This window comes from Centrocercus urophasianus, unplaced genomic scaffold (assembly GCF_019232065.1).
Source record: "Centrocercus urophasianus isolate 14NV4802_14NV808 unplaced genomic scaffold, USGS_Curo_1.0 seq_38, whole genome shotgun sequence".
NCBI classification, from domain to species: Eukaryota; Metazoa; Chordata; class Aves; order Galliformes; family Phasianidae; genus Centrocercus; species Centrocercus urophasianus.
Window position 1 is genome coordinate 4046616 of NW_024884955.1, and position 17037 is coordinate 4063652.

Consider the following 17037-nt stretch of genomic DNA (forward strand, 5'->3'; position numbering starts at 1 on the left):
GAAAAAAGGGGAAATCTGAGCTTCTATGTGTTTGTTTTCTAACTTTCCCCAGTGGCAGAAATAGGACAGATGCTTCCCTCTCATCCTTTCTCAAGCACTATTACTTTACTGATGTCTGAAGGCTGCATATGCCTTTGAAGTTTGCCTTTTCAGTATTTTCATTCGTTTATCATTTTCTTCTCCTGTGCACCATTTGCATCTGGGCTTTGCTCAAAAGGAAGACTGACATCATTTATCACTCAATGCAGCTTGATAGCTCACTGACAACTAAACATGTTCTTAGCAGCATTAAGGAATTTACAGGCAGTCATGCCTGAAGGCTACTTCTCTGCCCACTTCAGCTTAGTCAGCAGCAGTTGCAGCAGCAGCTCTGGATGCCTGTGTGTAAGTGAAGCACTGGCATATAACCAGCAGAAGTACTGTATCCCCTTTTAGGCCAAGAAGACATAGTCTCCCAATAGATAGAATTACTACTTGCTATAGCCGAAATCAAGGAATTAACTAGTGTTCAGTCTGCACTCTGTCAGGCAATGAAAAAATTAAGATCTCAGGCAGTACAAAATGAAATAGAAATACTTTTTTTTTTATAGATTTTATGCTGTGCAGTAATGCTTACAGAAGAGCAGAGGCATTTGAACTCTCCCAGACTGTGCACGCAGTGACAGAGAGCACTGCAGGATGTAGGCTGATGGTGCAGGGTCCTACACCTCCAGAGGACAGAGCTTGTGGTGGAAATGGGTCTCAAGATGGAGAAGTGGCATGGAAAGTGCCAGATCAGGTACAACTTGTAAGCATAGGCTTCTATTCCCCAGAAATCAGGGGGATCTAGAGACTTGGGTGGGGGCTGTGCAGATTCAAGGTCTTAATTTGCATCCTTCTATGCACACGCAAAAGAACAGGACTGAAAGTTGTGTATATCTTCCTTGCCTCTTTATCCTCATTTCCTTGTCACAATCCAAGAAGAAAGCGTTACCATTCTTAATGGCCTCAGTGCTTTCTAGATAAAAATATCCTGAAAGTCCGATGGTCAGAATCATGGCATCAGAAGTGAGAATATTCTTCAGAGTTTCAGAATAAGTAGGCATTTTCTAGTGAAGAGGTGTTTCCCAAAGCAAGTCCCTGTTAATAAATACCTGCTGTGAGTGGGTGATATTCCCCTGTGTGCTCCACAAAGTGGGGAGGAGATTAAGGAACTCTCCATCTGTTTCTGTGGGGTATGGCTCAAAATACATTCTGATCTGTGTCTCAGGGCCTGGGGAGACATGGGCTGGCATCAGCACGGCAGGAGGGAGCTGGGCAGTCTGACTCCAAGTATATTGTTTGCTTGGGGAAATGGGAAGGCTGTAGGAAAAATCCCTTAGTAAATGGAGCATATGAATGAAACCTGGTCCTGCTGCCAAGTTTATTCTGCATGTCCTCATGGAGCTAAAAAAGTGCATTAGACTAAACCATTATTGAACTTCTTGATTACATAACAATTTCCTCATCGTATTTCCAAGAATATTGAATCTATCTATATTCAAACACCCTCCTACTCTCTCCCACACACCACCCCTTCTCCTTTCTATATCAGCTTCATTACTGAGGATGAAGACAGAAAAAGTATAGGGCATGTTGCCATGAGCAGATAGAGCTCGGATTTTTACACTGGAATTTTACAGCCATCTATGGGATTTGGACAGCCTATTGTCATTCATTTCAATGGCTTTGAGAATCTCCAGTCTTATACTTTGACATTAGTTAGGGTTCTTTGCAGTGCAAAGACCAGATGCATATTACCAAACCTAACACTGCCTGAAACTTACCCCACCTGTGGGATAGCACTCGCAGTTTTGCTGCCCACCAAATTCTGCAACTTACTCACATAATCAGCTTGCACGTCTCATTTGCATCTGTAATAACCAGCCTGTATGCACAGTCATGCTAATCACTTCCAGGAAAGTGCTTTAAATTCATTCAAAAGCTTGCCCTGCCTGCCCTTGGGTTATTCAGCTTCCACAAAGAAATCATACCAGCAATACAGATTCACTCAGTAAAAGTCTTTGCAGAACAGACTATTTGACTATTTTCTGGAACCCTGCCCTGTACATACTGAGTCGTGCACTGCAAGACAGTGCTGTCTTTAAGAGCCAGTCCAACACCCTCTGCGAGCCACTGAGTAAAGTACCTGATGGGGAAATTCACCACTTATGGTGTGCTGCAGCAGGTGAAATGTAAAAGCAAATGCAGAAATAGAGAAAGGGGAGGAACTTACACAGCTTATTTCATGCAACCTTCTAGAAGAAATGGTCCTGGGAACACGGCATCAGAAGCATATGGCTCAAAAGTGAACCTGGAAGAGCAAAGGAAAGAGGGAATGGTGGGAATTGCATGGAAGGGCTGGCAATCACACTGAGCACCCCTAGAGTGTGAGGTATTGAAACAGGCTGCCCAACAAGGTGGTGGAGTCACCACCCCTAAAGGTGTTTGAGAAAAGGGTAGATGTTGCACTGAGATGTATTGTTTAGTGGGCAATGTGGTTATGGGTCTAGAGTAGTCATGAGTTGGTGGTTGAACTAGATGATCTTATTGGTCTTTCCAGCCGTAATGATTGTATGATTCTATGATAAGCACTCGTAGTAGTGTATCTTTCCTTCCACTTTCTGTGTCTCATTACTGACAATGGAAAATGCAAAAGCTGCAGTGCCAGAGAATCAGTATGCCTGTGATAGGAAGTTCCATCAGACAGACGGACGGTCATTTCTGTAACCTAATACACAAGATTGTAAATATCTTGGTATAGAGAGTTGTGCCATTGAACGCACTGCTAATGCTCGGCAGCAACAGCAACTAGATCCTGTCTGCTGCAGACAGCTGCTCGTCAGGTGGGTTTTTGGGTGGTGGTGCACACTGCAAGACATATCTTAGAGAAGGATCCTCTAAAACGCCTTCTTGATAAATTTATCCTCTGTTGTTTTGGTATTTTTCAACTGAAAAGTGCTCTGAATACTTGAGGACAGTCAACTCACATTTGGAAGTTTTTCTTAGCCTGACAGCCTTCTAAAGATGTATGATTGCAGCAGACCAACAAAGGAGAAAATCTTTATCTTAGGAATACAGGTAACATCTCGCTGCAACTTGCTGGAGAAATGATAAATGTCTCTGTCTGTTTATTGCTTTGCTCCGTGGCTAGATCTGCTAGACTAAAAACAAATTTTACCCTCGGATCTCCTAGTTTTCAAATTTATGTTCATCTGGCATTGCCTTGATCTTCAAAGCAGTAAAGTATATCAAAAGAAACAAGGTTTGACACCAATTACTGCTTCTGGATGGCATCCACTGAATAAAGATGGAGTGATAATATTTACACTGAAAACGAAGGAGATAAAACACACTAGGTACATCTAAGTCTACAAATAAGCCCCTCTGTGCATAGTGGGCAGAGATAAAGCCCAGCAAGAAATTGGAAACTGGTATTGAAAACATCCCAAACACCTTCAGAAATCACAAGTTGTAAACAAAAAAATCGCTGCAAAACACTGAAAGAGCCTTCTAGGAAAGCAAATGTGGCTCCCTGCTTCTGGGAAAATTTTCTGGTCTTTAGGAGGTGATCTTTCAAATTAATCTGCAGAAATAGCTGTCTGAATTTCTCCCCACTTCAGCATAAAGTCCTCTATCAAAAGATCTCCATCAGTTTCGCCTCATTTTTCACCTTTTCTTTCAGCCAAATAGAAGCAGAATCCATGAGTAAGCTTAGATGGTTGCTTCTTGTGATTGCTCATAAGCCAGATTGTATTTCTGCTGACCTCTTCCTACCACTCAATTAACTGAAATGCAGAGATTCATTTTGAAGTTGTTTCCTATCAGTAGATTGTCTTCAGTGAATACATTTTTATACACCTAACACCAAACTTTCCTATAAACTATCTGTTTTAAAAAGAAAGGAAATCTTCCCTGCATTTCTCCTAGTAAATATGAAGTAACTGAAAGTGATGACATTTTAAAATTCCCAGCATTGCAGAGGAAGGCATTTACACCATTCACTTTTTTTCATTTAATCCAATTTAAGCAATGAAAACAGACTGTTTAATGGAACTAATGTTTGTTTCTAGTCAGATTTCATTCTTCAGATTAAATTACTAGGTCTGCACTGTCATGGTCAAATCAAAGTTACATTTTCAGTGATTTAAATGTAGATGTTTTTTGTTACATTGATTAGGAAGGGTTTTTTAACCTGCAAGGAGATTTTAGAACACTTTTAGAAGTCAAACTGTCAAAATTGAAAGTCTTACTTTAAATTTGGATTTTTTGAAGGTGTGTGAGCTGACTTTTCTCCAAAAACAGTAGCTGAATTTAATTCAAGTTGAATTTAATTCAAGTGAAGCTTCCAACCTTTGCAGAACACTTCTGTCTTTCAGCTTCGGAGAAGGTTTGAGGCTCTTCCAGAGACAACTAAAGTGTTTCTAATCCATATTGCGTCTGCGTGTTTCTTGTACAGTAACAAGGCTTGTACTGCTGTAGGGACTGTGCATTCAACAGTCTGATAGCTCCTGACCACTAGAATATCTGTGCTGGATTTGTCTGAAGAGACATCCTGCAAGAATTTCTTTCTGCAGAGCCCCGTGTGGTTACTGTGGACATTCTGGTGTTGTGAAGCTGGCTGAGAGACATTGCTGTGAGGAAAGCTGCTATCCAGTTATATGGGCAAGGAAGGACATGGGCTCAGAGCATGTCAGATTTGCAATTCATGATGCAGAACTCCTGTCATACATCTTATAATTCATTGCTTCGTATTGTGTATTTAGTCATCACACACATATTTTGCAATTGATTTTATGCTTCTTTTCTATCTCAAGCGGAAGAAAAGCAAGCATAAGGGACCAGCTTACACTGCCATGAATGCATAAAACATTAGTCACGTACACATGTGTTTTGAAACCATTTCTGTATTTTGGCAGTAACCTAAGAAACTAGATATATTCCTACCCAATTAACAAGCTAGAGAAAGAACTCACTAGTAGAAAAAAAACATTCCTCAAATTGTCTGTCAGCTCTAAAACCTCCCTCAAATGACTTTAAAAGAAAACGTAATTAGGGAAACTGGAAAGAACAGAATTCAAACAGATATGAAGGACAGTCTGCCTACAGTATCTCAACACTGCAAACATGCTAATCTAGCATTTCATGCTTTCCAGTTCTGCATAAAGTCAATGGCCCAGGAGCTGAGCATGTGTATGTGATTTTTTTCAGAAAGGTTTCTCACTGCAAAGCCTTCTCATATCTTTGCACACTCTTGTTCTCAAGATCTGGTTTCTACCGGGGGCAGAGCTTTCCACTGGCTGGATTTGCCCTGTCTAGGCTGTCTCGTTGTTGTGCAGTTCCATTCACCTGGCTGGGTTTGCTGTCTTCCCTTGTTGTGGTGAGGAGCTGGGATGGCCATTTGTTTATACACAGAAAAGCTCACGTCTCAAAATACTTTAGAAAGCTTCAGAACATTTTTTGTGTCTTTCACAACTGTCGAGTTTCAAATTAGAGATGAAACATTCAAAAAGAGTATATTACTTGTGCACTGACATGTAGTGAAAATATACACACATCACTATAATAAGCCACAGGCAAGCAAAAATAGTAGACATAGCCATGCATTAAATGGAGGACATCACTGTGACTGAATCTTGCATTCACAATTACATTCCCTCATGCTTAGATTTCAGAGATGGTTGTCCAGATGGGCTTTGTTGGGCACCTAATTAGTAGTTAATCAAAAGGTCCTGCTGTGAACTGCTTCACAGTCCTTCTGGCATCCTAGCTGCTTGGAACGCACTGAAAATGAATGAGATAAATGCACAGGAGTCAAAGTAGATGTTTTATCTGCTCTATGCATCTGATATAACTCAAAGCAGTTTTCAAAATAGAATCACTTCAGGATGCATTTCCATGTACTAAAAGCTAAATTAGTCTAGAAATTCATAAATGGAAGCACAGCCATGTGTATTAATGTGATGGTACATGTGAAATGCGAAGGTAGATCATGTAATATATTCTGAGCCAAACTCACTGTCTTTTCTTTCCTTTCCAGATTTTGGCAATCATTTCCATCATGTTTATTGTACTATCTACAATTGCCTTGTCCCTAAACACACTTCCTGAATTACAAGGCATGGATGAATTTGGGCAGACGACAGATAATCCTCAACTTGCCCATGTGGAAGCAGTGTGCATTGCATGGTTTACAATGGAATACCTCTTGCGGTTCCTATCCTCGCCTAAGAAATGGAAGTTTTTCAAAGGTCCACTGAATGCTATTGATTTGCTAGCTATCCTACCATACTATGTCACTATCTTTCTCACAGAATCCAATAAAAGTGTACTTCAGTTCCAAAATGTACGACGAGTGGTCCAAATATTTCGGATTATGAGGATACTCCGGATTCTAAAGCTTGCCCGGCACTCAACGGGTTTACAATCCTTGGGGTTTACACTGAGGAGAAGTTACAATGAGCTTGGCTTACTCATCTTGTTTTTGGCCATGGGCATTATGATCTTTTCCAGCTTAGTGTTTTTTGCAGAAAAAGATGAGGACGATACAAAATTCAAGAGCATCCCAGCTTCCTTCTGGTGGGCAACAATCACCATGACAACAGTAGGCTATGGAGATATCTACCCCAAAACACTTTTAGGTAAAATAGTAGGAGGACTGTGCTGCATTGCTGGAGTGCTGGTGATTGCTCTTCCTATCCCAATTATTGTCAATAACTTCTCTGAGTTCTACAAAGAGCAGAAGAGGCAAGAGAAAGCCATTAAGCGCAGAGAAGCTCTTGAAAGGGCCAAAAGGAATGGTAGTATCGTCTCCATGAACATGAAGGATGCATTTGCCCGTAGTATAGAACTTATGGACATTGTGGTTGAAAAGAATGGAGAAAGCATAGCCAAAAAGGATAAAGTTCAGGACAATCATTTATCTCCCAACAAGTGGAAATGGACCAAGAGAACACTCTCTGAAACTAGCTCTAGTAAATCTTTTGAAACTAAAGAACAAGGATCTCCAGAAAAAGCTAGGTCATCTTCAAGCCCCCAGCACCTGAATGTCCAACAGCTAGAAGACATGTATAACAAAATGGCAAAGACTCAGTCACAGCCAAACCTTAACACTAAAGAGTCAAGTCAACCTGGAAAGCAAAAGGAAGAGCTAGAAATGGAGACCCTTCCCGGCCCTATGGTGCCCTTGCTGACAACTCGCACCGATGGGATCATTGACATGAGGAGTATGTCCAGTATTGACAGCTTCATAAGTTGTGCTGCAGAGTTCCCTGACTCTGGGAGGTTTTCCCACAGCCCACTCGCTACACTTCCCTGCAAAGGTGGCGTTAATATGATTCAGGAGCAGAGCAGAGCAGAAGGGAGTAGTGCCAGATTTGCAGAAATAAGCTCTGAAGGCAGCCACCGTTCTGCTTTTTTCATAGAAAGTCCAAAAAGCTCCATAAAGGCCAGTAACCCTTTAAAACTAAGATCTCTGAAAGTCAACTTCATGGAGGAGGATGCCAGCACACTAGTACCAGCGTCAAATGTCCTGAGAATATATCCAGACACTCTCAAGAGCAGGGGAGCTGCTTCTGCCACCGCCACAGATACTTCTTTACTCTCTGACAGATCTCTCATGAGCCCAGAAACCTCCATCTACACAACTGCAAGTGCAAGAACACCTCCAAAGTCACCAGAGACACAGACAGCCATAGCTTTCAACTTCCATGATGCCGGCATTCACAAATACATAGATGCTGACACTGATGACGAAGGTCAGCTGCTTTATGATTCAAGTCCTCCTGGAAATGTGAGTCCTAAGTACAATGTTACAAACATTGGTTATCTAAAGCAAAAGGACAATGTTTATAGAACAGAGAAGAACCATCTAGAAGCTGCTGCTTTACCCACCTCCCCTAAGCTAATAGGGCAAAACTGCATTTATTCTATGGAAGGTATCACTGGAAGAACCCAGGGCAATCAGGAGACTGTCAGACTAGAAAATCACATTTCCCCAGAAGTCCACGTATTACCAGGCAGTGGAGGACATGCTAACACACATGATCAAAGCATCTGAACAGGCTCCAAGATAACTTACTGAAAGTTTAAGGGAATGTCCATACAGTCAACTCAAAAACAAAAAAGGAAAAACAAAAAACAAACAAACAAAAAAAACAAACAACAAAAAAAGAGCTTCTGCATGGCATGAACTTGGCTGAAACAAGCCATCTGTTTCTAAAAGTCTGAGGGGAGGTCCAGTGTGGGTTTGTGAAAATGTCCTTCTCTGAAGCAACTCTAAAGACATTGCCCACATCAGTCAAAAATAAGGATTGCAAATCATGATCACACATTGATCTCCTTTCATGTTGTCCAGTGAAGCCAATGTGACCAAATATCCATCCATTCCCCTTGAACGCTAGAGCTCCTTTTGGAAATATTAACACCTGATTTGCGTTAGTTCCATAAAGGATGCCAAGGCAGCCAGATATGAACTCTGGAATAATTTGCTGGGGTTGGTATAAAGCTATCTAAAACACAATGCTCTCTGCTTCAGGGCAGCTGTTCCTCATCTACAGCTTTCTCTGATGGATATTATGTCTAAAGGTAACAGGGAACACTTGCATTATTAGAAAAATCCAAGTGAAAACCATTTAAAACAAATAGCGGTCTAGAGAAACCAGTTATTAAAATGCTCTGTGTGTGTTTAACAATACTATATCCTGTAGGACCTGACGTTTTCTTTTGAAACATCAGCAGGGTGAGTTGCACCACTTGTATCTAACTCCAAACACCCCTTAGGACGTAGTGAAACTCGCACTTACCCTCTGCTAAAATTAAAAGCTGCCCTTGGGCCAGCATGTGGCCCTCGGGGCACACACAGCCCATGCTGGGAAGGTGTGAAGGAGCCATGCAGAAGCAGGGATCTCCGGCAGCATCACAGCCCCCTTCCCGCAGCTGGGGAGCGTGGGGTTAGAAGGGGAGCTCAGCTCCTCTCTGGGCTCCTGGCTGCACCATGGCGGCTCCCGGCCCTACAGGGATGGCCGAGTGCAGTAGCTGGCCCTAGGTTTGGTCCGAGCATGGCCGGCTCCTCGGTCCTACCCTTCCCGCCCGCGCCCTGACTTCAGGCATCAGCTGAAGTCTCGCCCTTGGCGTAGGAGAGGAACCAGTTGGTCTGAAGCTTTTCGCGCCCACGTGGCGTGGTGAAAGATATGCAAGCGTTACATAAATATGCAAAAAGAGGGATTCTTTAGCTACCCGCCCCAGGCCTGGTTGTGCTCTCTCTTGTGAGGAGGTTGGGTGGGAGCATCTCCTGTCGTGTTGGTGCATCCAGCAGCGCAGGGAGATTGCCAGAGACAGCAGGACCAGGCCTGATGTTTTAATAGCATCCACTCATTTTTAAGTGAAAGAAGAAAAAAATTATAAAAAATAATAATAAAAAAAAAAAGATTTGACCATTTTAAGTGAACAGAACTAGCAGCCACCAGCCTAGGTTTTTAAAATATTATTGTTTCAATAAAGTTCTGTCAAATTGTGTAGGAAATAATTTGTCTTTGGTTTTTAATACTGGGGGGGAAAAGCACTTTATGTTGACTTTTTGTTGTTGTTGCAATGCTGGAGTAGGATAGCAGAGTGTAACAATCAAGCACTTTAATCAAGCACTATTTTAATTTGTGCCTCCTGTCGTGACTGTGATTTGTTACACACCGGTAGCAAGTCACAACCTGTCCTGTGATAACTGTGATGGTAATCTTTTATGTTGTTATCCGTTTCTACTGTAAAACTCAGTTGTAAATAACTCTGTCAATAAGTGTTTCCTGACCTATTTCGGAGCACCTGCCGGGGCGTGTAGCTATCTGCATGCAACAGGTCTTGGGGCGTGCGGAGGCACGGGACTTGGGAGCGGAGGCGCACGCTGGAGGAAGACTATAACCATGCGAGCCCACTGCGTTTTGTCCCTTCCCCTTGTGAAAAAGCCGTTGGTTGGTCCTGAATGTAACTGTCTGTCCGTCTGAGCTGTACAGTACTTCTGTCTGTAATCCATAATAGTGAATGCAGCATGTACGGACAAAAGCAATAAGCACATATCTGTTTTAGGAACTGTTATGGGTTACGATGATAGCTTTGCCAGGTCTCTCCGTGGCACAAACCCTCACGCATGCTGGAGTGGTTGTCCCACTGGGCTCCTGGCGGTGGGATGCAGCCCGAGGCACTGCTCACACGTCCTCCTTGCCTCCTGCAAGGACAGGCCCTAGGGAATGCACAAGTGAGACCTGAGCCACCACCTCATGAATTCGCCCGCTGGCAGTGGAAGAGGCCTCGAGTCATGCAGAGAATTACATGGGAGGTACTCAAACTCAGTGAGTTGCTCGAACTCGGTGCGAGCAAACTGTGCTCTCCAGGGTATTTACACAGGGCCAATTCCTGAGGTTCCTCAGCTTTTGCTCTGTCTTCACTCAGTCAAAACCACCATTCCTCCAAATGGGCTCTTTGCCTGGTGAAGGACTTTAGGATTTGGCCATAGTAAATACAAGTGTACTTAAAGGAACTGACGTATTGCTAGTTAAGATTGAGTCGTTATGAAGAAGTAAAGTGACTTTCCAGCAGATAAGCTTTAAATACTGATTTATTCTATGGCTTTCCGAGGCCATAGACTGGCAATGAGAAATTTTAACGAGAACAGTCTTAACATAACCTCTATGTTTCAGTGATCATTCATGTCTGCCATCAGCACAAATGTAAAAAGAAAAAAAAAAAAAAAATCAGGGACAATTTTTTTGATAAAGTAAGTAATAGTGATTTCCAAGCTAAATATTTTTAGAGCTGATGCTTTCATGTGGAAAAAAGTCATATTTTACATATCACAAAAGTGAGCATATTTAAATATAGCCATATAGTGTAGTATTTACCACACTTTCATCCAAATTGATGTATTTGGTTTATAGATGGCACTGACAAAAATGTATAGATCAACGATTCTATCATTTTTAACTGATAATCAACTGGTGCAACTCTCCTTGTAACCAAAGGCCCTCTGTTTGCCTTGTGTGTTTACTTACAACACATATCTTATATCATCTATTTAGTCCTACCTTTAAAGTAGCATTTTATTGAGTCACTTTTGAAAGCCAAATTCAAAAGTATCATTAAAAATCTACCTTTTAAGTCTGAATAGCCAAAGTCCTATAGATTTCTTATAGAAAGCAAATAATTTAAAATTGAGCATATAATATGCTTGAAGAGCATTTCTTTCTTATTTGTGTATGAAGATGTAGCTCTCATTTTGTGCCCAGTTAAAAAGGAAGTATGTTTAATTTATTTTAATGAAATAAAGTCTGATTATGAAGTATGTACCTATATATGTGTGTGTGTGCATAATACACATATATATAATGTAAGCACTGGGAAATCTACTCTGATGTAAAGCTATGGTAGACTAAATCTGTACTCATTACAAAAGGAAAGGCAGTGCTTTGAAAACATAGTGCTCACTAAATGCTATAGATACTAGAAAGACAATTTCATTTTATAGTTTGTTTGGTACATATCTCCCAGAGCTCATCAAAGTAGGAGCAAATATGCAATATCTCTTGCATCAAGCTGAAGTGTGCAGTTTAATCACTGACAAGTGGCATTCAGGTCTGTGAACTTACTGTGTATCCTGGATCAAGCAAGACGACAGTTTCACCTGCTGCTGCAGAAGACATCGTATCTGAAAGGACTATGTACGTGTGATGTCTGCTCTTGCTTGTGTCTTATGCCATCAACACCATTTTTAATACATATATAAAAATATATATATATATATAGAATATATATATTTGCGGGAGGAATGGGTGCAGTTTTCTTAACTAGGAAGCAAACGAAGATCCTTTGAGTTTTAGCCTTGAACAAAGGAAAGCAGCAGTCACTTATTGCAGTAGATTTCTCAGTGCCTTTTCTTAGAAACTTCACCTAAGCACACTTACGGAAAACTAAATAAAACGAAACATTCTCCTGTGAAATCCACGTTTTCTGAAAGGTTTGAGAGTCTATAAAGGTAGAAAAAGAAGAAAAAAATAAAGAGGAAAAGAAAACCCACGGAACGCACATTCCCTTTCTCAACATGCCGAGTGTCACATGCCTGGGAATTTGTCTGTGCAAGGCACGCAGGAAGAAGTCCAAGGCGGTTGGGTTCTTTGGCAACTATGGCTGTGATAAACTGTAGCCTTTTCTTCCCTTGCAGCTAATAAGATACACATTTCTAAGGAAAACAGTATTCTCCTCTGTAAAGTTGTAATGTATTGTTAATATTTGTACCTATTGTATATTTATGTCTTGACAGAATTATGACTGGTACAGTTTATAGTAAACCACAAGGGTATTTAAAACTCATTACAAAGACAACGTCTCTAAAGCCAAGTTCTCTCTCTGTTGGTAAGTTCCCCATAACACAATCTCCCATAGTTCTTTATGCCTCATTTTAAAGCAAGCAGTAGAATTACTGAGTAAAGCAGCAGAGTGACGGGGACTGCATGGCACTGATGCCCTTCGTGCAGCTCAGTCAGGAGCAAGATGGGGAGGTGGGCTTCCCAGCGGCTCCAAATTGGCTCCAACTTCTTCATCAAAGCACTCATGTTTGGTCAGTCACTTCTGCTTATGGTAACTGAACAGAACAAGTGTTACCTTAGGTTGCTTTAGGATCAGCCACTTGGGGAGAATATGGCTTTAAATAGTTCTTGAATAAAGTACAGATGTTTTAGTTACCTCTGTACCTTCTGTTTGCCATTGTGTTGGCTTTATAAGTATCTGATGTATGGAAAAGTCATGTGACTTTCATGCATTCCAGAGTAGTCTATTTTTCTGTTCAGATAAAAAAAAAAATTATATATATATATAAAAATATAAATATATATATATGTATTTTTAGCAAATTTATAATAGGGCAATCAAGTCAGATCTCTTCTTTTTGTATTACAGAATAATATATAATATGCTTTCTTGTTCATTTACATAGCTGGTCCCCTAACTTTTTTGTTGTCATCATTTTCCTTCATTCCGAAAACACCCGCAACATCCCTCCTGGAAGTGAGTCTGCGAAAGGTCATGAAGTTTGTCTGATGTTGTCATGTTTTTGTATTTTCCCATTTGTGGTGTGTCAAAATAGCCAGGGATTGGCTATGGAAACTAAGTTGTACTTTCTGAGAAACAAAGAAGTGGCCAAACTGTCCTCGGTTATGGCAGTACTGGTACATAACAGCCAATGCCACTGGCTTCAGCATTAACCATAGCCTGGGTACAGTGGAGTTTTTCCAGATTTACATCAATTAAGATGAGAGCATGAAGAGACAGGATTTGAATCTGATTGTCCTAATTATTATGATAGAATTGGGATAAGTATCTCATTCCAGTTTTAATCAAAATAGAAAAGTCAGACTCTTATTTCAAGGCCAGTGACCCAGCAGTTCTCAGGCAAAACTCCCTCTCTAGCTTCTACATCCAGGGGAAATTTCCCTGGGTTAAAACAGAAGGATCAAGACTTATTTCTCACTGGGTTTTTGGAATTTCTACTTTCAGTCCCAGATAAAATCAAGAAATTGAAAAAAAAAAAAAAAAAAAAAAAAAGATAATAAAAAAACCAGAGCATGTACACATTCAGGAAGGGACAGGATTTGGCTAAGGTGAAGACCACCCATGCACCTGCTTACCTAGTGATCTTGCTTGCTCCTTCATAGCTGTACCATCACACAAATTTAATAGAAAGTCCATGAGATAAATGTGCATCTCATGGCCTGTCAAAGTCTAGCACGATGAAGAGATTCAGAGTGTCCTTTAACTCCACAGAAAAGTTTTGGCTTGAATCAGCCCAACAGTCTGTTCAGTGACAATTTTTTTCCACAGATAGAATTTTGGTCTCTTTTTCTGTTCTTACTCCAAAGCAATCTCCTTTCTGTGACTTTTTCATATGCTCACCACAATACCCAGTAAATCTGAAATAATTGAATTAATTTGGGAACATAGTGTATTCAGAAAGTCTTGGTAACACCCGAATGAGCAGTATAACCATCAGAAACTGTTTGGTATCTGATTATGTATCAGCAATACTTATTTACACGGAAGGTGATTAAAACTGGGTGTGGTTTTTTGGCTGGTTGGTTGCTTTTGAAAAAAAACTAGTGCAATAATCCATTATATCCATCATAAAAAATCCCATAAATCTCTTCAAAATGGAGCTTTCATATCACTAAGTTCGTCTGAACGTATTTAAACACACTACAGCAAGCTTCTAGTCTTGCCAGTCTGAAATTTACTCCTGCAGGTAGCCGTCCCACCAAAACAGAAATGACCCAGATACCAACCAGCCCATCAATGAGGAAGAGTTTATTTTTCAGCCTGTGTTTTGCACCCAATGCTGACCAGATCCAGGCTCTTGCACTGAAACTTTGTCTTGTCCAGACAAAGGAAACTTTAGGAAAGCTGAATGTTTGCATTCAGGATGTGTATCCCCTTTGTTGCTGGTGTTACCTAAGCCACAAATAAGTGTCCTTTGACACCAACGGTAGGGTGCCACAAGTGTTCATATCTGTAAATACTACTCGGAATTTTGCTTTGCTTGCTTCTGGCTTCATCGCACAAGAAATCTTCAGTCTAGAGGCTTAGAAGAGAAACCTTCATTTTTCTTTTTATCCAGAAATAATACTATTGATATTCTGTAGGATTGAACAAGGATTAACTTTTGACATTTTTAAAGGGGTCTTTTGAAGACTGCAAGGATGCCACCTTCAAGAAGTAATAATCAGTTTGGGCTCAGTGCAAAGAGCCACCCAAACTAGAGCATTGTGAGATGCCAGGGAGCTGAATTTGAATGAAATGCTGAATTATTTGCTGCTGCAAGTAAAGCCCGTTGAGGTCAATGAAGCTGTTCTCAGTTTAGCCCAGTAAAGAATTTGGACCCTTGTTGTTAAAAGCTAATTGAAAACTACAGGCTCTGCATGACCTCAGGGATGGAGTTGTCTGTCCACAGCACCTACAAGGAAACGTGAGGTGAGGGAAGAGACAGGTCAGTGAAAGCCTGGGAAAGAAGGAAATCTTTCACACAAGAGGAAAATTATCATCCTTATCATGCCAGCCTTGACTGAGCAGCCTTCTGTGTCAACTCACTCTTTGTGGGCTTCATAGCACAAGCAGCATCCCAAACTCACAAATGACTGTCTACAACAGGACCACATGGTTCAACCCTGGCAGCACCCAGTCCAGGGACTGGTTGTTGCCAGGAGGACACTACTGGCTCATGGGCCATCAGTTATCTTTGACTGTGTCAACCTCCAGTCTTACTGGAAATCTGCAGTTAAGGCCATTTTAGGATGCAACAGTTCTACTCTAAACACCATATTTCATTTAGAATCTCCCCTTCCTTCTGTTTTTTAGCTACTCCTGAGTACCATTAGCCACTCTTAGTCTCATGCAACCACTGGGATTTGTTTCTATTGATTTTGTGGTCTTGTGACAGACAGACAACATATCTATTTTCTCCAATTCTTTCTGGTTCTCTGGTGGTGGGTGTACAGAATTGCTCCCACAGTGAAGCACTCCCCACTGATGTGTTTGGGGTGGGGGCAGCATCTCTGTATTACTTAGAACTCTGAAGCCATGATACTGCACTCAGAAAGGCCAGCCACAGCTACCAACCAAATTTGCTTTCCAGCTAGATTAGCATTAAAATAATGCCCCAACTAATACAGAAAAATCCTGCTTTCTATCAGGCCAGTGAAGCAGTTCTTAAATGGAGAGAAAACACTAACCAAGGCACTGTTGCACGTGCTGCTTGGTGACGACTCCGTGCTCAGTGTGGCATGCCGGGCTGTCTGTGCTGCATGCCAGTTGCTTGGCATCTCATCATGCCAAGGAACAGCCCCAGATCTTCCTTCTGACAAAGCACAGGACAACTGCTTGAGCTGTGCTGCTCTGCCAGTCACTGACCCCATGGCCAACCCAACCAGCACTCCCCAGGGAAACCTTGATGGGTGTCCATGATTGCTAAAGGACAAGAAAGCCGTGGGGTTCCCTTAAAAGAAAGATGTGATATTCAACAGCAAATAAAAACTGGAAAATGCAAGTTTTCCGTGATTTTCCTGCACCCATGTCGCTTTTGCAGCTGGAAATTGAAAACAACTGTGACCCAGCTTGAGAAAGAGCAGAATATGAAAGCTTTCTCCATTGCCTTGCACTTCAGTTATGTTTTAACCTGAGCAATGTGGGGAAGCAATGGGGAATCCAGCTCAGCTTGTATATAACAAAAGGCAGAGTGTCATGCCTCTGCCTACAGCCCAGCAGATCCCACACATCTTGCACAATCCCTTCATTGGGTTACATTGGGCTGACCCAAGGGGCATGCATCAGCAGATGTTTTCTCCCCATTTAAGTAACTTTTCCACACCCTGGTATTTTGGGGTGATAACAGCAACATTAGCCATATACTAGCGTACTTAGAGTCTTACATTTTTTGTAACTTTGATTTAGTCATTCTTTGTTGAAGTTTATTGACCTCTCCAATTGTTTCCATAAACAAATTATTTAAAAAAAAAAAAAATCAATGTCTTTATATGCATGTAGTAATATGAAACTGTGATCAATGTGTGACATTCAGAAACTGTACTGTCTTGTAAAATATGTCCAAATGTCTAAGGATTTTAAAGCAATGGTCCCTTACTACAGACTACAGAAATAAATAAAAAGGTATGGATAAACCAAAGCCTTTATTTGCTCTGTTTCCTGGTCATATTTGCTGGCCAAAAATATAACCACCATCAGCTGGCACTGAGCATCTGCTTTAGCTCATTGCAGCTGACAGCAGGTTTAGACATATGTTATTTGCTCACGGATAAAGCCATGATTCAGGAAAGCAGCGCTGAGCTCGACAACTTCTGCTTTGAGGCTGACAGATTCGGTGCCCAGACCTGCATGATCCAGCCCTTGCCTGGCAGGTCACAGCCCACCATCACCCCTGTGGCTGTGTCTGGGCTCGGGAACCTAGCATCTCCCAGCTTCACCAGACACCTT

General features: G+C 41.4%; 1 protein-coding gene across 1 annotated transcript in view; it reads left to right on the top strand.

The window, feature by feature from the left end:
- The window catches only part of KCNB1 (potassium voltage-gated channel subfamily B member 1), a 109678-nt gene extending 97535 nt beyond the window's left edge, over positions 1 to 12143 (top strand). Inside the window, 1 exon segment of the mRNA XM_042832527.1 lies at positions 6059 to 12143. Within this exon segment, the coding sequence (XP_042688461.1) occupies positions 6059 to 8077 (2019 nt within the window). The 3' untranslated portion in view covers positions 8078 to 12143.
- Positions 12144 to 17037: the final 4894 nt, after the last annotated feature.